This window comes from Rhinichthys klamathensis, unplaced genomic scaffold (assembly GCF_029890125.1).
Source record: "Rhinichthys klamathensis goyatoka isolate OS25496 unplaced genomic scaffold, OSU_Roscu_1.1 h1tg000176l_1, whole genome shotgun sequence".
In the NCBI taxonomy this organism is placed as follows: Eukaryota; Metazoa; Chordata; class Actinopteri; order Cypriniformes; family Leuciscidae; genus Rhinichthys; species Rhinichthys klamathensis.
The window spans coordinates 5,296,839-5,319,736 of record NW_026606705.1 but is presented as its reverse complement, the minus strand read 5'-3'; the positions used below and the strand labels follow the sequence as shown (position 1 = coordinate 5,319,736).

At 45.2% G+C, this 22,898-nt stretch overlaps 2 protein-coding genes across 2 annotated transcripts in view; both read left to right on the top strand.

The window, feature by feature from the left end:
- Positions 1-10,712, top strand: part of LOC130092597 (uncharacterized) — a gene marked incomplete at its 3' end in the record, with an annotated part of 31,904 nt that extends 21,192 nt beyond the window's left edge. The window contains exons 5-23 of the mRNA XM_056260497.1: positions 2,854-3,120; positions 3,221-3,316; positions 3,471-3,600; positions 3,729-3,850; positions 4,066-4,332; positions 5,647-5,742; positions 5,900-6,029; positions 6,160-6,281; positions 6,498-6,764; positions 8,078-8,173; positions 8,331-8,460; positions 8,591-8,712; positions 8,929-9,195; positions 9,289-9,384; positions 9,541-9,670; positions 9,801-9,922; positions 10,139-10,405; positions 10,499-10,594; positions 10,674-10,712. Coding sequence (XP_056116472.1) covers positions 2,854-3,120; positions 3,221-3,316; positions 3,471-3,600; positions 3,729-3,850; positions 4,066-4,332; positions 5,647-5,742; positions 5,900-6,029; positions 6,160-6,281; positions 6,498-6,764; positions 8,078-8,173; positions 8,331-8,460; positions 8,591-8,712; positions 8,929-9,195; positions 9,289-9,384; positions 9,541-9,670; positions 9,801-9,922; positions 10,139-10,405; positions 10,499-10,594; positions 10,674-10,712 — 2,862 coding nt within the window. The remainder of the gene's footprint in view (positions 1-2,853; positions 3,121-3,220; positions 3,317-3,470; positions 3,601-3,728; positions 3,851-4,065; positions 4,333-5,646; positions 5,743-5,899; positions 6,030-6,159; positions 6,282-6,497; positions 6,765-8,077; positions 8,174-8,330; positions 8,461-8,590; positions 8,713-8,928; positions 9,196-9,288; positions 9,385-9,540; positions 9,671-9,800; positions 9,923-10,138; positions 10,406-10,498; positions 10,595-10,673) is intronic.
- Positions 10,713-11,123: 411 nt separating this feature from the next.
- LOC130092472 (pancreatic secretory granule membrane major glycoprotein GP2-like) lies at positions 11,124-22,335 on the top strand. The gene is made up of 7 exons (XM_056260328.1): positions 11,124-11,210; positions 11,393-11,491; positions 19,872-20,056; positions 20,163-20,326; positions 20,820-21,065; positions 21,556-21,718; positions 21,889-22,335. Exons 3-7 carry the CDS (start codon positions 19,907-19,909, stop codon positions 21,967-21,969), a joined length of 804 nt encoding a protein of 267 aa, XP_056116303.1. The 5' UTR covers positions 11,124-11,210; positions 11,393-11,491; positions 19,872-19,906; the 3' UTR covers positions 21,970-22,335.
- Positions 22,336-22,898: the final 563 nt, after the last annotated feature.

Below are 22,898 nucleotides of genomic sequence, written 5' to 3'. Positions count from 1 at the left end.
ACATATTTTAATGTAATATTACATTACATATGTTTTATTTTTTAATGTCATAAACATTGTAGAAAAGCCATCATGCCAAGGTAATACACCAGGAAGACAACCTGGGGAAAAACACCCCTCGAGGAGATGGAGAGTGCAGCCGCTGAGGTCAAGGAAGGAAAGAAGTCTATAAGAGCAGCTGCAAGGGATAGAAATATTGACAAGCCTGACAAGATATTGACAAGATATTGTCAATAAAATGTGGAATATTGAAGCCAAAATTTTAAAAACGCAGTGCAGATACACAGCAGACACAGATGAACGGCTAGTGCGGTCATTGTATGTGCTGCGGCAACTGCACAAACCTATGGCGAGGCGGCTCAGACGCAAGAACCAATAAGGCTGCTTCGCGCCCTGGCGTGTCAGAGCCCTCCAGAATGGGTGTGGCCGAAGCCTTTACATTGGCCACTTCAGCCAAAGGTAGTCGACTGAAGCGATCCCCTGATCAAAGCCACATACACTTTGAACGTGGAGGGGGTACAACCCGCGTCCAAACGCCCTTGTAAGAAGGCGAGTATACTCAATACTTTGCACAAATAGGGGTCCAGGCTCCGTGCAGCGCACCAGCCAGAAAATACCACCCATTTCTGAGCGTAGAGGCGTCTAGTTGACGGCGCTCTTGCCTCAGTGATCGTTTTCAGCACCCTTTCCCGGGAGACACCCGGGTATCCGTTGAGGGGCCATACATAAAGGGCCCACAAGTCGGGACGGGGACGGCAGATTAATCGGTTTGGCTGCGTGAGGAGGTCTCTCCTCAGCCGAACCGGCCATGGGGCTGTTTCCAGCAGCTGTACCAGCACAGAGAACCATGACTGGGTCTTCCAGAGAGGTGCTATTAGTAGCATTGCGCACTTGCTCTCCCTGATCCGTTCGATGACCTGTGGTAACATCGTGACCGGAGGAAATGCATACAGCGGGCGGCTCGGCCAATCGTGGGCAAGCACGATTGAGAAAAATATTCGGCAATGAGCGTTGTCTTCTGAGGCGAAGAGGTCGACCTCTGCCTCGCCGAAGATGCTAAATATTAGCTGAACCGTCTGTGGGTGAAGAGACCATTCCCCTGGGGGAACATTGTCTCTGGATAACATATCCGCACCTTGGTTCAGGATGCCTGGCACATGCGCCGCCCTTAGGGAGCGCAGGTTGTGCTGAGCCCATAAGATGAGGTTTTTGGCCATGGCATGCAGGTTGTTTGACCTGAGACAGCCCTAGCGATTTATATAGGACACCACTGCAATGTTGTCCGTCCGGACCAGGATGTGGTGGCCTTTTAAGTACGGGAGAAAGGCTTTCAGCGATAGAGCGACTGCTCTCATCTCTAGACAGTTTATATGTAGGTGCTTCTCCAGGCTTGACCATAGACCAGAGACGAGCCGGCCCTTGTAAAGGGTCCCCCAACCTAGGTTGGAGGCATTTGTCGAGATCACTTTTCTCCTTGTAACCACACCCATACTCACTCCTGACTGATACCAGTCGTTTGCTTTCCAGGGAGCCAGGGCCCTGATAAAAAGTAAGTGGATCAGTTTACCCCCCGCTGGTTCACTTTACCCCCTTGATTTCTCTGGTCTGTCTCAGTTTACCCCTTAGCTGGGGTAAAGTGAGACACAAGACCACTTTTTAAAAAACAATCATATTTTCACTGCCCTTCGTCCTGAATACATTCTGATAATTTCCATTGCTAGGAAACATCCTGAATTAATGGGAAATGTGTACATTTTACTGATATATCATTTTAGCTCGCTTAGAGGAGAGCAAATGTAAAAAATGTCTCACTTTACCCCACTCTCCCCTACTCTACAACTCCAAAGGATGGGAACGGGCTGGCTATTTTAAAGGCTCTCATAATATACATTGCACATCACCACATTTTTCAATGATTCTCAGACGACTCGATGGATGAATCAGTCTCTCCAAATCCCTCCTTTCCGAGAGTCTACTCTTCTCTGATTGGCCAGATAGCCCAGTCTGTTGTGATTAATCTACTGCGTACAGCGCCTGTCGGAAGCTTCACGCCCATTACTATAACTGAACTTCAGCTCTGTCCGGAGGCTTCCTAAAGCCCAGCGATTAAACTGTAAAGACAGTAACGACAACGTTGATTTTACCATATTAATCTGAGTGAATGACTATATATTTAATGTTTGTACAACAAATCTTGCTCCATTCTTTATCTTTACTCAAAGTAGTAAGAATGACAGACAATCTGCATTAATAGACAGTTTTAGGTAATAGTAGCTTATAGCTGCTTAGCAGAACTTCTTATTTCAATAAGACAGTAATACAGTGAGTTAGCCGGTTAGCCAGAAACGTACACAATATAAAACAAAAAACGAAGTATTTTGAACACATAGAAAATTGATTCTGAGGAGCAAGCTGGTCCGAATAAACTAGGTACTGATCCATCTTTCAAGAACGAGAGTTTTGCAAATCCAACGTTGTACTCCGAGATTTGAGAAACAGTTGTCAGTAAAATTACATGTTTGAGGGCTGGTCAAGTTGTTTGCAGGCGGACAACGTACAACATAGGCGGGCATTGTGCAAATGTATCTTCTAGTGACGTAGAACCGTAAAGCAGTAGGATTCGAACGAAAAACGACTCTTAAAGGCGGTTCAGAGTCGATTCTTTCTTTTGGGAGACAATAAATTTATTTATCATGCACTTTTGACTTAACAACTTTGCAGAACGTTTACATTCAGAAACAGCTTTATTATTTACACACTCCATTAAAGGGAATATTCGAAAAACCATAATAGGGGCATTGATACTATTAAATGGTTGCAGATAATTCTACAGCAATTTGATCTGAATTTTAGGTGAACAACAATGGTCACTTGACATTTACTCAACCACTATCTGTCTACGTCCCTTATCTGAACGCTGGAATAGACATCATTGCTCCTCTATGGACTGACCTTAACAATGTAAATGGTGGAACAATCTCCTATAGAGAGGATACAAGCAGTGCTGTACTGGCACAAGTCACTGAAGCTGTTCACCAATATTTCCCTAACGTGCCTTTTACCGCTTCATCAGCCTTTGTGGCTACCTGGGAAAGTGTGCCGTACTACACGGGTGGAGGGGTAAGACCTAATTTCTGATTTTTGATGAATGCTCTGTGTGTTTTTTGGTCATGAATGTTCTCAATTGTTCAATGTTTGTTTTTATTTTTATTTTTGAAAGTCGGCTACTTTCCAACTGGTTTTAGTCTCCAATGGTGAACGCTCTTTCATCCTGATCAACTATGGTGATATTGCAGAAACAGGACAAGTTTGGCTGGTGAGTGGAGAGAAAATCCTAACACATTTTACAAATAGCAGAAATGAATGACAAGGCATTACTTGTGACCGAATTAAAATGTATAGGCAAGAGATGGCTTAATTGGAATAGGATTTGCTTGAGGCTTTAAATACTCTTTTTTTTACTTTTACAGGCTGGTTATGACACAGTGGACTCTGTCACTTCTTTCACAATTCCAGCGGCCAGTGCCCCAGAACTCTCATCCAGCAGTAATATCAATGTGGATGGTCGCTGGTCTTTCCGTGTTGATAGATCGGTATACTGTAAGCCAAAGAGTTGCCTGTTTGTCTGCAACATGATCCTCAAACTTTTAACCAGTAGCATTTTTGAGCTTATATTCCTTTGGAAGTACTAAAAAATTCACTGGTGCTTATACTTTTCCTTTTGCCAGCTAATTTCCTGCCGTTTGGGGATGGAGACGTAGTAAACCCCATTTCGGATGATGGAAGCTCTGAAGCCATTTTCTTGCAGCAGCCTTTCAAATACTTTGGACGTGTATACAATCAGATCTATGTAAGCATTGGACTTTTTCTTTTTGGTTGAAGATGTTTTTCCATTTAATACATCATCAATTAATTATGCATCAATATTTTTCTCAAATTCTCTTTAGTCAAGAGAGTTTTCTCCTGTTTAAGTGTAAAACTGGATGTTTTTTAACGTCTTTGTAAACTAAATTATACTTTTGACTGGTAGCAGATAATTCTACAGCAATTTGATCTGAATTTTAGGTGAACAACAATGGTCACTTGACATTTACTCAACCACTATCTGCCTACGTCCCTTATCTGAACACTGGAATAGACATCATTGCTCCTCTATGGACTGACCTTAACAATGTAAATGGTGGAACAATCTCCTATAGAGAGGATACAAGCAGTGCTGTACTGGCACAAGTCACTGAAGCTGTTCACCAATATTTCCCTAACGTGCCTTTTACCGCTTCATCAGCCTTTGTGGCTACCTGGGAAAGTGTGCCGTACTACACGGGTGGAGGGGTAAGACCTAATCTCTGATTTTTTATGAATGCTCTGTGTGTTTTTTGGTCATGAATGTTCTCAATTGTTCAATGTTTGTTTTTATTTTTATTTTTGAAAGTCGGCTACTTTCCAACTGGTTTTAGTCTCCAATGGTGATCGCTCTTTCATCCTGATCAACTATGGTGATATTGCAGAAACAGGACAAGTTTGGCTGGTGAGTGGAGAGAAAATCCTAACACATTTTACAAATAGCAGAAATGAATGACAAGGCATTACTTGTGACCGAATTAAAATGTATAGGCAAGAGATGGCTTAATTGGAATAGGATTTGCTTGAGGCTTTAAATACTCTTTTTTTTTACTTTTACAGGCTGGTTATGACACAGTGGACTCTGTCACTTCTTTCACAATTCCAGCGGCCAGTGCCCCAGAACTCTCATCCAGCAGTAATATCAATGTGGATGGTCGCTGGTCTTTCCGCGTTGATAGATCGGCATACTGTAAGCCAAAGAGTTGCCTGTTTGTCTGCAACATGATCCTCAAACTTTTAACCAGTAGCATTTTTGAGCTTATATTCCTTTGGAAGTACTAAAAAATTCACTGGTGCTTATACTTTTCCTTTTGCCAGCTAATTTCCTGCCGTTTGGGGATGGAGACGTAGTAAACCCCATTTCGGATGACGGAAGCTCTGAAGCCATTTTCTTGCAGCAGCCTTTCAAATACTTTGGACGTGTATACAATCAGATCTATGTAAGCATTGGACTTTTTCTTTTTGGTTGTAGATGTTTTTCCATTTAATACATCATCAATTAATTATGCATCAATATTTTTCTCAATTTCTCTTTAGTCAAGAGAGTTTTCTCCTGTTTAAGTGTACAACTGGATGTTTTTTTAACGTGTTTGTAAACTGAATGATACTTTTGACTGGTAGCAGATAATTCTACAGCAATTTGATCTGCATTTTAGGTAAACAACAATGGCCACTTGACATTTACTGAACCACTATCTGCCTACATCCCTTATCTGAACGCTGGAATAGACATCATTGCTCCTCTATGGACTGACCTTTACAATGAAAATAATGGAACGATCTCCTATAGAGAGGATACAAGCAGTGCTGTACTGGCACAAGTCACTGAAGCTGTTCACCAATATTTCCCTAACGTGTCTTTTACCGCTTCATCAGCCTTTGTGGCTACCTGGGACCGTGTCCCGTACATCACTGGTGGAGGGGTAAGACCTAATCTCTGATTTTTGATGAATGCTCTATGTGTGTCTTTAGTTATGAATGTTCTCAATTGTTCAATGTTTGTTTTTTGTTTGATCTTTGAAGTCGGTCACGTTCCAAGTGGTTTTAGCCTCCAATGGGGAACGGTCTTTCATCCTGATCAACTATGGTGATATTGCAGAAACAGGACAAATTTGGCTGGTAAGTGGAGTGAAGATCCTAGCACTTTTTACAAATAGCAGAAATGGCTGACTAGAAATTGCTTATGGTCAAATTCATACCTTACTGATAAGCAAGAGATGGTTTAGTTGGAATAGGATTTGGTTGCAGTTTTAAATACTCTTTTTTACTTTTACAGGCTGGTTATGACACAGTGGACTCTGTCAATTCTTTCACAATTCCAGTGGCCAGTGCCCCAGAACTCTCATCCAGCAGTAATATCAATGTGGAAGGTCGCTGGTCTTTCCATGTTGATAGATCGGCATACTGTAAGCCAAAGAGTTGCCTGTTTTTCTTCAACATGATCCTCAAACTTTTAACCAGTAGCATTTTTGAGGTTATACATTTCTGTGGAAGTACTAAACAATTCACTGGTGCTTATGCTTTTCCTTTTGCCAGCTAATTTCCTGCCGTTTGGGGATGGAGACGTAGTAAACCCCATTTCGGATGATGGAAGCTCTGAAGTCATTTACTTGCAGCAGCCTTTCAAATACTTTGGACGCGTATACAATCAGATCTATGTAAGCATTGGACTTTTTCTTCTTGGTTAAAGATTTTTTTCCTTTTATTACATTATCAATTAATTATGCATCAATATTTGTTATCAAATTCTCTTTAGTCAAGAGAGTTTTCTCTTGTCTAAGTGTACAACTGGATACTTTTAAACGTGTTTGTAAACTAAATTATACTTTTGACTGGTAGCAGATAATTCTACAGCAATTTGATCTGAATTTTAGGTGAACAACAATGGTCACTTGACATTTACTCAACCACTATCTGCCTACATCCCTTATCTGAACACTGGAATAGACATCATTGCTCCTCTATGGACTGACCTTAACAATGTAAATGGTGGAACAATCTCCTATAGAGAGGATACAAGCAGTGCTGTACTGGCACAAGTCACTGAAGCTGTTCACCAATATTTCCCTAACGTGCCTTTTACCGCTTCATCAGCCTTTGTGGCTACCTGGGAAAGTGTGCCGTACTACACGGGTGGAGGGGTAAGACCTAATCTCTGATTTTTTATGAATGCTCTGTGTGTTTTTTGGTCATGAATGTTCTCAATTGTTCAATGTTTGTTTTTATTTTTATTTTTGAAAGTTGGCTACTTTCCAACTGGTTTTAGTCTCCAATGGTGATCGCTCTTTCATCCTGATCAACTATGGTGATATTGCAGAAACAGGACAAGTTTGGCTGGTGAGTGGAGAGAAAATCCTAACACATTTTACAAATAGCAGAAATGAATGACAAGGCATTACTTGTGACCGAATTAAAATGTATAGGCAAGAGATGGCTTAATTGGAATAGGATTTGCTTGAGGCTTTAAATACTCTTTTTTTTACTTTTACAGGCTGGTTATGACACAGTGGACTCTGTCACTTCTTTCACAATTCCAGCGGCCAGTGCCCCAGAACTCTCATCCAGCAGTAATATCAATGTGGATGGTCGCTGGTCTTTCCGCGTTGATAGATCGGCATACTGTAAGCCAAAGAGTTGCCTGTTTGTCTGCAACATGATCCTCAAACTTTTAACCAGTAGCATTTTTGAGCTTATATTCCTTTGGAAGTACTAAAAAATTCACTGGTGCTTATACTTTTCCTTTTGCCAGCTAATTTCCTGCCGTTTGGGGATGGAGACGTAGTAAACCCCATTTCGGATGATGGAAGCTCTGAAGCCATTTTCTTGCAGCAGCCTTTCAAATACTTTGGACGTGTATACAATCAGATCTATGTAAGCATTGGACTTTTTCTTTTTGGTTGTAGATGTTTTTCCATTTAATACATCATCAATTAATTATGCATCAATATTTTTCTCAATTTCTCTTTAGTCAAGAGAGTTTTCTCCTGTTTAAGTGTACAACTGGATGTTTTTTTAACGTGTTTGTAAACTGAATGATACTTTTGACTGGTAGCAGATAATTCTACAGCAATTTGATCTGCATTTTAGGTAAACAACAATGGCCACTTGACATTTACTCAACCACTATCTGCCTACATCCCTTATCTGAACGCTGGAATAGACATCATTGCTCCTCTATGGACTGACCTTTACAATGAAAATAATGGAACGATCTCCTATAGAGAGGATACAAGCAGTGCTGTACTGGCACAAGTCACTGAAGCTGTTCACCAATATTTCCCTAACGTGCCTTTTACCGCTTCATCAGCCTTTGTGGCTACCTGGGACCGTGTCCCGTACATCACTGGTGGAGGGGTAAGACCTAATCTCTGATTTTTGATGAATGCTCTATGTGTGTCTTTAGTTATGAATGTTCTCAATTGTTCAATGTTTGTTTTTTGTTTGATCTTTGAAGTCGGTCACGTTCCAAGTGGTTTTAGCCTCCAATGGGGAACGGTCTTTCATCCTGATCAACTATGGTGATATTGCAGAAACAGGACAAATTTGGCTGGTAAGTGGAGTGAAGATCCTAGCACTTTTTACAAATAGCAGAAATGGCTGACTAGAAATTGCTTATGGTCAAATTCATACCTTACTGATAAGCAAGAGATGGTTTAGTTGGAATAGGATTTGGTTGCAGTTTTAAATACTCTTTTTTACTTTTACAGGCTGGTTATGACACAGTGGACTCTGTCAATTCTTTCACAATTCCAGTGGCCAGTGCCCCAGAACTCTCATCCAGCAGTAATATCAATGTGGAAGGTCGCTGGTCTTTCCATGTTGATAGATCGGCATACTGTAAGCCAAAGAGTTGCCTGTTTTTCTTCAACATGAACCTCAAACTTTTAACCAGTAGCATTTTTGAGGTTATACATTTCTGTGGAAGTACTAAACAATTCACTGGTGCTTATGCTTTTCCTTTTGCCAGCTAATTTCCTGCCGTTTGGGGATGGAGACGTAGTAAACCCCATTTCGGATGATGGAAGCTCTGAAGCCATTTACTTGCAGCAGCCTTTCAAATACTTTGGACGCGTATACAATCAGATCTATGTAAGCATTGGACTTTTTCTTCTTGGTTAAAGATTTTTTTCTTTTTATTACATTATCAATTAATTATGCATCAATATTTGTTATCAAATTCTCTTTAGTCAAGAGAGTTTTCTCTTGTCTAAGTGTACAACTGGATATTTTTAAACGTGTTTGTAAACCGAATGATACTTTTGACTGGTAGCAGATAATTCTACAGTAATTTGATCTGAATTTTAGGTGAACAACAATGGTCACTTGACGTTTACTCAACCACTATCTGCCTACGTCCCTTATCTGAACGCTGGAATAGACATCATTGCTCCTCTATGGACTGACCTTTACAATGTAAATGGTGGAACAATCTCCTATAGAGAGGATTCAAGCAGTGCTGTACTGGCACAAGTCACTGAAGCTGTTCACCAATATTTCCCTAACGTGCCTTTTACCGCTTCATCAGCCTTTGTGGCTACCTGGGACCGTGTCCCGTACATCACTGGTGGAGGGGTAAGACCTAATCTCTGATTTTTGATGAATGCTCTATTTGTGTCTTTAGTTATGAATGTTCTCAATTGTTCAATGCTTGTTTTATCTTTGAAGTCGGTCACTTTCCAAGTGGTTTTAGCCTCCAATGGTGATCGCTCTTTCATCCTGATCAACTATGGTGATATTGCAGAAACAGGACAAGTTTGGCTGGTGAGTGGAGAGAAAATCCTAACACATTTTTACAAATAGCAGAATTGAATGACAAGAAATTACTTGTGACCGAATGAAAATGTATAGGCAAGAGATGGCTTAATTTGAATAGGATTTGCTTGAGGCTTTAAATACTCTTTTTTTTTACTTTTACAGGCTGGTTATGACACAGTGGACTCTGTCACTTCTTTCACAATTCCAGCGGCCAGTGCCCCAGAACTCTCATCCAGCAGTAATATCAATGTGGATGGTCGCTGGTCTTTCCGCGTTGATAGATCGGCATACTGTAAGCCAAAGAGTTGCCTGTTTGTCTGCAACATGATCCTCAAACTTTTAACCAGTAGCATTTTTGAGGTTATACATTTCTGTGGAAGTACTAAACAATTCACTGGTGCTTATGCTTTTCCTTTTGCCAGCTAATTTCCTGCCGTTTGGGGATGGAGACGTAGTAAACCCCATTTCGGATGATGGAAGCTCTGAAGCCATTTACTTGCAGCAGCCTTTCAAATACTTTGGACGTGTATACAATCAGATCTATGTAAGCATTGGACTTTTTCTTCTTGGTTAAAGATTTTTTTCCTTTTATTACATTATCAATTAATTATGCATCAATATTTGTTATCAAATTCTCTTTAGTCAAGAGAGTTTTCTCTTGTCTAAGTGTACAACTGGATATTTTTAAACGTGTTTGTAAACCGAATGATACTTTTGACTGGTAGCAGATAATTCTACAGTAATTTGATCTGAATTTTAGGTGAACAACAATGGTCACTTGACGTTTACTCAACCACTATCTGCCTACGTCCCTTATCTGAACGCTGGAATAGACATCATTGCTCCTCTATGGACTGACCTTTACAATGTAAATGGTGGAACAATCTCCTATAGAGAGGATTCAAGCAGTGCTGTACTGGCACAAGTCACTGAAGCTGTTCACCAATATTTCCCTAACGTGCCTTTTACCGCTTCATCAGCCTTTGTGGCTACCTGGGACCGTGTCCCGTACATCACTGGTGGAGGGGTAAGACCTAATCTCTGATTTTTGATGAATGCTCTATTTGTGTCTTTAGTTATGAATGTTCTCAATTGTTCAATGTTTGTTTTATCTTTGAAGTCGGTCACTTTCCAAGTGGTTTTAGCCTCCAATGGTGATCGCTCTTTCATCCTGATCAACTATGGTGATATTGCAGAAACAGGACAAGTTTGGCTAGTAAGTTGTAAATTTTGTTATTATTAAAAATGATTTTAGTCTCCAAATTTTTCCAGTTAACATATCATATTTCATTCAGGCTGGCTTTGACACAGTGAACTCTTCACACTCGTTTGCCATTTCTACCAGAAAGACTCGGGAGAATAAATACTGTAACAATAAATACATTTATTGATAGCCCAGCAAGCAATAAAGTTCTTTGGCGTAGGCCCCGTCCATAGCTCGCAATCCGAGGGTCCGGACTCTGCATTTCCTGCCTGAAGACGAAGGCAGGGGCGCAGCCGACCCCCTGTGAGGTATAGGAAGGGACCATCCTGGTGGTGGTGGGGAGGATGGAGGGGAAGGGACCATCCTGGTGGTGGTGGGGAGGATGGAGGTGAATGAAAGCGTCAGCATCTGCGAACTCAGACATGTGTAAGTACTGGTCTTTTATACCGCAAGTATTAGACACGATTGGATAGATGAGAAGGTAATAAGTGACGTTGCAATTGAGTCTTCCCGGCAGAACTTAACGCTAAAGCTTCCATTTCATCATTGAGTGCTGCTGAACTGTCATCCAACAGCAATGTCAATGATAACGGTCGTTGGGTTTTCTTTGTTGATGGCAGTCACGATGGTAATGGCTATTATTTTTTCTCTGTTTCAACTCATTTTTTCAATGTGTAAATAATGGTTATAGTCTTCATATATTCTGATATATATACTGATATAATTTAACACATTTGGGTAGGTCAAGATCCAAGTGAATGATAGCTTTCATGTTGTTTTGTGCAATGTTCTTCTTATTTTCTTTTTTAGTTTGTGATACTTGCACTGAAAATGAGGCTTGTCAGGAGAGAAGTGGTGTCAATGGCTGTGCTTGCTTGGATGGACAAAATCCAAATCATGAAATCTATGGTGAGTTCTCTCACAGTTGTTGTGCATTCATGCATTTAACTAAAATCCTTCTTGCATTATTATTATTGTTATGTAGCGGCTGAAGTAGAGGCAAAAGCAGGATCCACGTGCAGCAGTGTTTTATTTAAATAAACTAGAAACTAAACAAATAAAGACTTGGTAACCAGACTCAGGAACAGGACAGCGTGCATACAGCATTACAACAATACGAGAACTCACAAAGACTGGACTGAAACACAGGGCTTAAATACAGGGGCAAAGATCTAAACAGGATAACAAGGGGGCGTGGTTAACGGGAAACACCTGGGAAGACTAATAGACAGACAGGGAACCACTAAACTTGACAAGACAAACCCACACCGTGACATAGCCCCCTCCCTATGGGCGGCTCCTGATGCCCATAACACACCAAAAAGTTCAGGAGGGCGGAGGCGGACTTGGGGGAGGGATGGAGGGCCAGGCCTGCACGGGAAACCGGGGCCATGGAACGTGGGCGGAGCAGGCTGCGCAGGCGACCAGGGCGGAGCAGGACGTGGCGGGCCGTCCTGTGAAGACCCCTCGGGCGGCCGCGAAGACCCCTCGGGCGGCCACGGCGGTGAAGACCCTTCAGGCGGCCGTGGCGGCGAAGACCCCTCGGGCGGCCACGGCGGTGAAGACCCTTCGGGTGGCCATGGTGGTGACGAGCCCTCGGGCGGCCATCTACCTTTTCTGTCAAAGATACTATAAAGGGCAGTATCCTCACAACTATGTTCCTTTTTAGAAAGAAATGGGATCTGCGAGGATTTCCAGTCAGGATTTAGACCGTACCATAGTACTGAGACTGCTATCATTAGTTACAAATGATTTGCTCTTATCATCCGATCATGGTTGTATCTCTCTGTTAGTGTTACTCGATCTTAGTCCTGCATTTGACACTATCGACCACAATATTTTTTTGAATAGACTCGAAAATGATGTTGGTATTAGTGGAATTGCATTGGCACGGTTCAAATCATACCTATCTGACCGTTATCAGTTTGTAGCAGTAAATGAAGAGATGTCATATTGATCAAAAGTTCAGTATGGTGTACCACAAGGCTCAGTTCTAGGACCGTTGCTGTTCACTCTGTACATGCTACCCTTGGGAGATATCATTAGGAAGCATGGCATTAGCTTTCACTGTTATGCTGATGATATTCAGCTCTACATTTCTTCACGCCCTGACGAAACTTACAATTCACAAAAGTAACGGAATGCTTAGCTGATTTAAAAAACTGGATGACTAGTAATTTCCTACTACTTAATTATGAAAAAACAGAGATTCTAATTATTGGACAAAAAACATCCTCACGCAATAACCTAAAATACTGTCTAACACTTGATGGCTGCTCTGTCAAGTCTTCGTCGTCGGTTAGGAACCTGGGTGTGCTCGTTGATACCAATCTTTCATTTGAAGGTCACGTTTCTCATCCTCAAGCCATCCTCGGTGTATATGATTTTGTTCTTTCAGATGAATACAATCAGAGTTAAATTTAACAATGTCCTGGCTCTTCCAAGCTTTACAATGGCAGTGAATGTAGGAATTGATTTTGAAGACCAAAAAAGTGCACCAATCCTTCATAAGGAAGAAACTGACAGGCAAAGTGTGTCAGTACGTAGCCAAAAAAAAAAAAGAAATTAGGGGCTGCCCAAAACCAGAGCCATCATTCAGCTGAAGACACTGGATATCGCCAAAAAGCTGAGCTTACCCACCATCGAAGCCCATCATTTCTTATTTTGGCTACTTACTGACACACTTGTCTGTTAATATCCTCAAACCGGCCGCTTTGATGCGGCATAACGGATTAGCGCTTGCCCTCCAACTTCAGGGAGAAACGTCTCGGTTACGGATGTAACCCTCGTTCCCTGAGTAGGGAACGGAGACGTTCCGTCGGATGACGACGAATGGGGGTTTCGCTTAGAAGCCAATCAACTTCAAATACTTCAAAACGAGCCAATGGCAAAGAATGCCATGGGTCTGCGGAATTTGCATAGCGTAACTCCGCCTCACCTCGTGAGTATATAAGGAGAACGCTGGCAGCAAACCGGCATGTTTCTTCGCTGAGGAGCCAACCTGAGTTCAGGCGATCCCCGCGGTACAGCGGAAGTGGCAGGAAGACGGAACGTCTCCGTTCCCTACTCAGGGAACGAGGGTTACATCCGTAACCGAGACGTTCCCTTTCGTTGTCACTCCGAGTTCCGTCGGATGACGACGAATGGGGATACCAGTCTAATCACGCCATTTCTCAGCTGTCTTCCAGTGCCCTGCGTAAATCTGAGATCCCTGTCGTGAGACTAGCACGGACGAAGGACTCCTATTTAACACAGGAATACCAAGGTACACTGGGGAGCATATCCCAGATCTTAGGGAAGTATGCAATTACTGCCAACCCAGAGGGGGGGACTTAAGAATACACATATGACCCGAGGGATGCATATGGGGAATCACTGGGGTGTCCAGCCGCAGGTGGAATATTTCAACCCCAGGGGTGGCAAGGTGGCTTGCCAAGGGAAAGACACATGCTCAGAGAGGCTTACAGTGGGAATACACATGTGGGGGTAGCTCCGGGAGGTACCATGCACACGGGAGGCACCTAGCCGACGCGCAGGCAAAAGACACTGGCGCCGACGTCAGGAGTGCTGGAGGAACTCAGGGCTTTCGGAGAAGCTCACCTGAGGAGAATATCGCACGTATCCAGTCCGTGGAGTGGAGTGGCGAGCAAGCGAAGACACCTGAGCGGGTCCGGTACTAGCTGGTTGAAGCGAGTACATGAGAGGACACTGGCTCCACTCGGAGATTGTAGAATCTGGCGAATGTGTTAGGTGTCGCCCAGCCTGCAGCTCTGCAGATGTCTGTTAGCGAGGCGCCATGCGCTAGAGCCCAAGAGGATGCCACACTCCGGGTGGAGTGGGCAGTCACACCAAGGGGGCACGGTCGACCTTGCTGCTGGTATGCCAAAGCAATGGCGTCCACTATCCAGTGAGACAACCTTTGCTTGGAGAGAGCCTTTCCCTTCAGCTTCCCACCATAACAGACAAAGAGCTGGTCTGAGGTCCTGAAACACTGCGTTCTGTCTACATAGATGCGAAGAGCACGTACTGGACAGAGCAGTGCCAAGGCTGGGTCTGCCTCCTCCGGGGGCAGCGCTTGTAGGTTCACCACCTGGTCCCGGAAGGGAGTGGTAGGAACCTTGGGCACATATCCAAGCCGGGGTCTCAGGATCACGTGAGAATAGCCCGGCCCGAATTCTAGGCACGCTTCGTCAACGGAGAATGCGTGCAGGTCCCCCACCCTCTTAACGGAGGCCAACGCAGTCAGAAGCGCTGTCTTCATAGATAGGAAGTTTAGCTCGACTGACTGCAAAGGCTCAAAGGGAGCACTACGCAGGGCAGTTAGGACCACTGCGAGGTCCCAAGAGGGTACGAGAGGAGGGCGAGGAGGATTCAGTCTCCTCGCTCCTCTCAGGAACCTGACGATCAGGTCATGCTTCCCCACCGACTTACCTTCTATAAGATCATGCTGTGCGGCAATAGCGGCGACATAGACCTTGAGGGTGGAGGGAGACAGCCTTCGCTCCAACCCCTCTTGAAGGAAGGAAAGCACGACGTTGATCGAACATCTCCGGGGGTCTTCTCGGTGAGAAGAGCACCAGTTGACGAAGAGGTTCCACTTCAACGCATAGAGGTGTCTCGTGGACGACGCTCTAGCGGAAGTGATGGTAGCCGCCACCGCTGGTGGCAGGGTACTCAAACCTGCCTCGTCCCGTCCAGGAGCCACACGTGGAGGTTCCAAAGATCGGGACGAGGGTGCCATAGGGTGCCCCGTCCCTGAGAAAGTAGGTCCTTCCTCAGAGGTATGGGCCAAGGAGGTGCTGTCGCGAGGAGTACAAGTTCGGAGAACCAGGTCCGGGTGGGCCAGTACGGCGCGACCAGAGTGACCTGCTCCTCGTCCTCCCTGACCTTGCGCAGGAGTTGCGCAAGAAGGCTCACTGGGGGAAACGCATATTTGCGGCCCCGCGGCCAGCTGTGCGCCAGAGCATCCGTGCCGAGCGTGCCCTCGGTCAGGGAATAATACTGGGCGCAATGGGTCGAGTCGTGAGAGGCAAACAGATCTATCTGTGCGTCCCCGAACTGGTCCCAAATCAGCTGAACCGTCTGGGGATGGAGTCGCCAATCTCCGGGGAGGGGCTGAAGCCGTGACAGCTCGTCGGCTGCACAGTTCAGGGCTCCAGGGATGAAAATGGCTCGAAGCGACCTCAGATGCTTCCGACTCCATAAGAGGAGGTGGCGGGCGAGTTGCGACATACGGCGGGAGCGCAGACCACCTTGACGGTTGATGTACGCTACGGTCGCGGTATTGTCTGATCGGACTAGTACATGCTGGCCCGAGAGCACGGCTCGGAAGCGGCGCAGGGCGAGCTGTACAGCCAGCAACTCGAGGCAATTGATGTGCCATAAGCGGTGGGGTCCTGTCCAGGAGCCCGCGGCAGCACGTCCATTGCACATGGCACCCCAGCCCGTGGTGGAGGCATCTGTCGTTACAACAACATGCCGGGAAGCTCGTTCCAGAGGCACTCCTGCCCGTAGAAAGCTGAGGTTCCCCCACGGGGTGAAGGTCTGACGGCAGGTCGGAGTAACTGGTACTCGGAGCGTGCCGTGTTGCCATGCCCACCTCGGGACTCGGTCGCGAAGCCAAAGCTGAAGCGGTCTCATATGAAGCAATCCGAGCGGCGTTGCCGCGGCTGCAGATGCCATATGCCCCAGGAGCCTCTGAAAAAGTTTCAGTGGAACCGCACTCTTGCCCTCGAACTGTCTCAGGCAAGTCAGCAGTGACTGCGCGCGCTCGCTCGTAAGCTGCGCGGACATGGCGACCGAGTCGATCTCCATACCGAGAAAAGAGATCCTCTGCGCGGGGCAAAGTTTGCTCTTCTCCCAGTTGACCCGAAGGCCCAAACGGGCTACATGGCGGAGTACCAAATCCCTGTGTTCGCAAAGCTGATCTCGAGAGTGAGCTAGAATCAGCCAGTCGTCGAGATAGTTCAGAATGCGAACCCCGTGTTCCCGGAGGGGAACAAGGGCTGCCTCGACGACCTTCGTGAAGACGCGAGGGGACAGGGCTAGCCCGAATGGGAGAACTGCGTACTGATATGCCTGTCCCTCGAAAGCAAACCGTAGGAACGGTCTGTGTCGAGGGAGAATGGAGACATGAAAGTAGGCGTCCTTCAGGTCGATCGCTGCAAACCAATCCTGGTGCCGCACACATTCGAAAACGCGTTTGGCGGTGAGCATCTTGAACGGCAGCCTGTGAAGGGAGCGGTTCAATACGCGCAGGTCCAGGATTGGCCGTAACCCACCGGTTTTCTTCGGGACAATGAAGTAGGGGCTGTAAAACCCGGACCTCATTTCGGCTGGAGGGACAGTCTCGATCGCACCCTTCGCCAGCAGGGTAGCAACCTCCGCTCTCATGATAGGGGCATTGCCACCGACCAAAGTGGAGTGGACTCCCCTGAAGCGGGGAGGAGACCGCGCGAACTGAATCGCGTAGCCGAGCCTGATCGTTCGTGCGACCCAGCGGGACAGGTTGGGAAGCTCTAACCAAGCTCCCAAGGACTGCACCAGCGGGGTCATGCGAACCACAGACTTCCCGTCGGTGGGGCAGCGAGGCGGTATGACTGACCCAGACGTGGACGGCATAGCGGCCCGATGTGGGGGTGCAGTCATGAACCGCGCCCTGACAGAGGAGACCAGGGAAGGACGAACGTTCCACGGGGGTCTGCTCTGCCAGGGGTCTGGCGACAGAGGGGGATGAGAGTGGTGCGGTCCGGGGACGGCACGCACTGTCATCCGGCTCTGGGACAGAGGAGGACGAGGGGTGCACGGCCCGGGGGCGGCGCACCGTGTCGTCCAAGAACTCTGTATGCTCAGGGATGAATGTGTCACTTCTCTCAAGATTCTCCCCCGGCCCTCCACCGGGGGAAGGAGTGGTCCTGCTACCACCTCCTGAGAAGTGTACATCATCCCTGAGCAGCCCGTCTCAGGAGCGCCGCTTGACCCGGCATTTAGCGGGGGGCGGGACTGGAGAGGGCTGGGGCGCCTTCCTACGGCCTCCTCCGCGACCGGGCCCGGGTGAAGGCTGCTGCTTGGGCCGGGCGGGAGGGGTGGGAGCCGTAGGAGGGCGCCCTCGGCGGGAAACAGACTGAGTATTCTGCCCGGTCGGCTGAGTGGAGGCAGCAGCGGGCCGTCGGGGCAGAATGTGCTTAATAGCCTCAGTCTGTTTCTGGGCAGTCGAGAACTGTTGGGCAAAATCCTCGACTGCACCGCCGAAAAGGCCATCTTGCGATATGGGGGTGTCGAGCAGCCGGGACCGCTCGGCATCCTCCACATCAGCAAGATTAAGCCAGAGGTGTCTCTCCTGGACCACGGCTGTGGACATCACCAAACCCAGGGAGCGTGCGGTCACCTTCGTCGCTCGGAGAGCAAGGTCGGTGGCGGCGCGCAGCTCATTGAAGAGCCCCGGGTCTGTCCTGCCCTCGTGCATGTCCCTGAGCATCTGGGCCTGGTAGACCTGCAGAATGGCCATGGCATGCAAAGAGGCGGCTGCCTGTCCCGCAGCTCTGTAGGACTTCGCCACTAACGCAGACGCGCAACAAAGCGTTCAACCGGGGGGAGCCCAGTGTACCCACGGGCAGCGGCCTCATCGAGGGGAGGAAAGGCGGATGAAATCATCGAGCGGTCGCGGGAAGACATGGGAGTCTTCCAGGACTTCGAGATTTCATCATGCACGTCCGGGAAGAAAGGTATCGGGGCCTGACGGGGACGGGGATCCGCAGCCTGACCCAAATACCAATCATCCAGCCGCGAGCGCTCGGGGCAGGGCGGAGGGTTCCACTCTAACCCGATGCTCGCGGCGGCTCGAGACAGCATGGCCGTCATCTCTGGATCTGACTCTGGCACAACTGTAGTCACACCCGAAGGCGGCAGCTGTGATGAGTCTTCACTTCCAGCAGACTCAGACCCACCTTGTGATGCTGCAATAGACATGGCATCTTCCTCTGGAGCGCCAAAGGAAACCCGCGGGACACCCGAAGATGATCTCGCCGGAATCCCCTGAACACTCACGGGTTGCAGCATTGGAGAGGGTGCGGCTGGGCACGGACTGATAGTCGGCGCTTGGTTCCAAACCGTCACCCTCAGATCACCCTGGCCACCAGCCGAAGTACTAGCTCTATTTCTAGAGTCAGTAGATCGGGGTGTGGATGAGGGGACCCTCACTCTTGCGAGATCACCGAGTCTTGACCGTAATGCTGCGATGGTCATGTTCCCACAGAGAGAACATGAGTCATCCACGAGTGCTGCTCTAGCGTGATCAATGCCCAAACACACTATGCAGCACCCGTGCCCATCAGAGTCGTCAACCAGCCTACCGCAACCAGAAGTGCACGGGCGAGGCATCTTTAAAAAGACGTGCCACGTGCAAGCTCTTTTGTGAGAAAAAGAAACCTGATTGTGTTGAAGCGCTCGGGGAGAAACACACTCGCTGTCGAACCACAGACAGATAAGCAGGAAGTGCGCGCTCGCCGAAGATCGCCGTCACACCAACACCAGAGAATCTTGCTCGTTTGAAGAACTGACAATTTCAGGAATGGCTTGTGGAACGAAGGATTAACTTGGCTCCAAAGCGAAAACATGCCGGTTTGCTGCCAGCGTTCTCCTTATATACTCACGAGGTGAGGCGGAGTTACGCTATGCAAATTCCGCAGACCCATGGCATTCTTTGCCATTGGCTCGTTTTGAAGTATTTGAAGTTGATTGGCTTCTAAGCGAAACCCCCATTCGTCGTCATCCGACGGAACTCGGAGTGACAACGAAAGGGAACTGCTGTCTTTTCAGCGCTGTGATCGGCCTAAGGAAAAAACATTCATATCCCCTGGATCAGATAGGTAATGTTGATCAAACACCTGTGTTTTTTGACTTGCCAACATCTGTCACTATACATAAAAAGGTGAGAAATCAGACATAGTGAAACCTACTGGATATGAGAACTTCAGGTTATTTTTATGGTAGCTATGCCATAAAGTGTTTATTTCTGAATGTCATGGTTGTTGGTACATTTTACCAGTATTTACTCTAAATACAAAAAAAAAAAAAAAAAAAAATTAAATATGAAAAATATGCTAAGTATTTTCTTTAAAAGACAAGATTTGGTCTTCAAAAAGCCTTTTCGTCTTATATTCGGAACAATACGGTATTATTATTATTAGCTTCCTGTCTGCTCTCCTTTCTGTCCTGTATAAATACAGGCAAAAACACCAACAAAAATAAATCTTAAAAAATATCTCTGTTGAATGCTTTATCTGCTCAGATGCTGTGGAGTCTTGCGCCAGCAGCACTGGGTCCATGTCTTTGTCCCGCTGCCAGCTCTTTGAATCTGGTTTTACTCCTGAGACCCTGCACTTAAATGATCCAAGCTGCCAAGGAACCCTTGAGCATGGCAGACTTGTATTTCAATTTGACAATGAAGGCCACATATGTGGTACCATTCTGATGGTAATGATCTTTCCATTTCTGTTTCATCACTAGAGCTGTAGAGATGTGTAAATGATTAGTAAATTGTCATTGAGCTTGAGATTGACATTTGTCCATGTCCTCACAGAGCAACAGGACTCACTTCATCTACCAAAACTCCATTCAGTCTAACTTAAGAAGCACTGGCCAGAGCATCATTTCAAGAGAGAGGTGGCTGAACATTACATTTTCTTGTGCGTATCCTCTGATCCAGACCCTATCTATGCCCATGGGTATCCAAGCTGAAGGCGGGTAAGGGTACTCAATACCTTCTGTGTATAAGCGTGTAGTATTATGAAAATGAATAGTTTTTTTATTACGGTTAATGAGGCAAATCACTATTGCAATTTAGGAAATCTTCATGTTTTTAACTGTTTGGATTGACTTCATTCAATTTCCAATATTTTACTTGTCTGTCTAGAACATGAAAGAGACTGATTTTTACCTACTCAACTCAATAAAATCAATGACCTCATTTAGGTCTTTCCAGAGAATTTCCACCTGATTCAACATGGGTTAAGAATTTTGATCAATGTTACAGTGGTTATAAAACAGGTTGCAGCCTTAGTAAGTCTGTAGTTATCCTTGTCTTATGTTGTGTCAGTGCCTAAGGCTCAGAGCTGGTAAGCGAACGGTTGGTGGTTTGAATCTAGTCAGAGTCATCAGCTATCAATGTGAGCTATCACCATTACCATTTACTTAAGTAAGTCATGGTTGCTAATATTTTAAAAAAAATTGCCCACAGTGAGATGAGTCTGGAGCTTCCTGCTGGCCAGGGCACATACCGGATCCGCATGATTCCCTACCATGATGCACAGTTTACTAGCCCATTTGATGGGGAGGTGGAAATACAGGTGAACCAGCAGATGTATGTGGCTGTTGAGGTGGATGGAGTGGATAGAAATCAAATTGCAACGGTTCTAGACAACTGCTGGGCCACACCTGTTAATGATATTGACTATCATATACGCTGGAGTCTAATTACTAGAGAGTGAGTGACTTGATGGTTAAATTACTAAATTTGTTGTAATCTCAGAAAGTTAATACTACCAAATTGGGTAACACTTTATTTCAATGGTACACTTAAACATTCTACTAATTATAAAGTAACTTTGCAACTACATGTCAACTAACTTTCATTTGAGTATTAGTAAACTGTAGTAGACTGTTAGGTTAGTAGAATAAGTTGACATGCATTTTCAAAGTTACTTACAGTCAATAGAATGACTGTTGGGCGACCATTAAAAAAGGGTTTGCAGATATTAAGGAGACAATCTACTAATACTCTAATGAGAGTTAGTTAACATGCAATCGCAAAGTTACTTAATAGTAGAATGTCGAAAGTGGACCATTAAAATAAAATGTTACCCAAAATGTTTGTACCATATGTTTGGTTATGACCAAATACTTGGAGCCTACATTCAAATCTTACCATGCTATACTTTTTTTTTTCTTTATTGTCTTCTTTACTCTCTTCCTAGATGCCCCAACCCTGAAGATGGCACAGTGGAGGTTCTTCAGAATGGTGTTGATACGACAAGCCATTTCTCCTTCAGGATGTTCACCTTCTCAGGAATCTCTGACCGCATCTTCCTGCACTGTCAGGTTCATCTCTGCCTTGTACAGAATGGCAGATGTGCACTGGTATGTTTGGACAGTATTTTTGAATGGTCCATCCACTGCATTATTTTTACAGAAGCCTTCAAGTAAATTATGAACCTTTTATGAAAGATCTGTTTAAAAGAAAACACATTCAACAGCCTTTGCATTGTAGAAGTCAATGATAAATGTATTTTCTTGTCTGTCATTTTCAGTCCTGCGACCCTGGATATAGACGCAGAAAGCGCAGATCTTTGGATTTCCATCACTCTTCTGCGATCACCATGGGTCTTTAACAAAGCTCAATAACCATGATGAATGAAAGATCCTTCATTTATATCAAAATACTTTGTGTGAATGATCTAAATATGAGATTTCTAAATATGAATTTGAAAGCACTTCCTTGTCTTTAAACATCAAATCAGAGATATTTTAAATAAACATATCACCAATGAATACCAACTGCTAGGTGAAAAGGGACTTTCGGAAAACTACTAAATCTAACCCAGACGTTGATGCACAGAAAAACAAAATCTCTGTAATAACAATTCATTAACTATTCATGTAATGTTTTATTGTTAAAGAGGAAGTGTTATTCAAATACAAAACTAAATTCTTCTAGATTATTGGATGGGTATGACTAAAATGTACCATGTATGGTACATTTACTGTTAGTTTAATTAATGGAATTAAATGAATGAATTAGCTTTCTGTCTTTCTCTTTGTTCAAGGAGTAATTTTGGAAACAATAGACCAGACTATCCTTGAATAAACCTGCTTAGCAATGAAGAAAATACTTTGTGGTATTTTGTTTTTTCATAAAGCTTAGTTTTATGTTGTTGTTTTTCTCATGTTTAGAGTGAATTCAATTTAATGAGTGTTACTACCAGAGTATGAAGTATTGCAGAGAATGAATAGTATTGCACTCAAAGGTAATACATCTATTCATAAAATGTAACAATGGTAGTTCAGATATAGCCAGAACAATACTATTTACTGTACTACTCTGCTTAGTTAATGGAAGTTATACCCATAAGAGACAGATATTGTTACGGATGACCTGGATTATTGTTACAGGAGAGGAAGGTGGATGGTGAACAGTGATTTATTGAATAACAAAGGTGCAGGGATGAGGTGAGCAGGGTAGTGGAGTCCAAAGGGTGATCTTGGCGGAGACACAGAGGGAAGGAAGACGCTGGAGACAGCGAGATCGCTGGAGACAAAG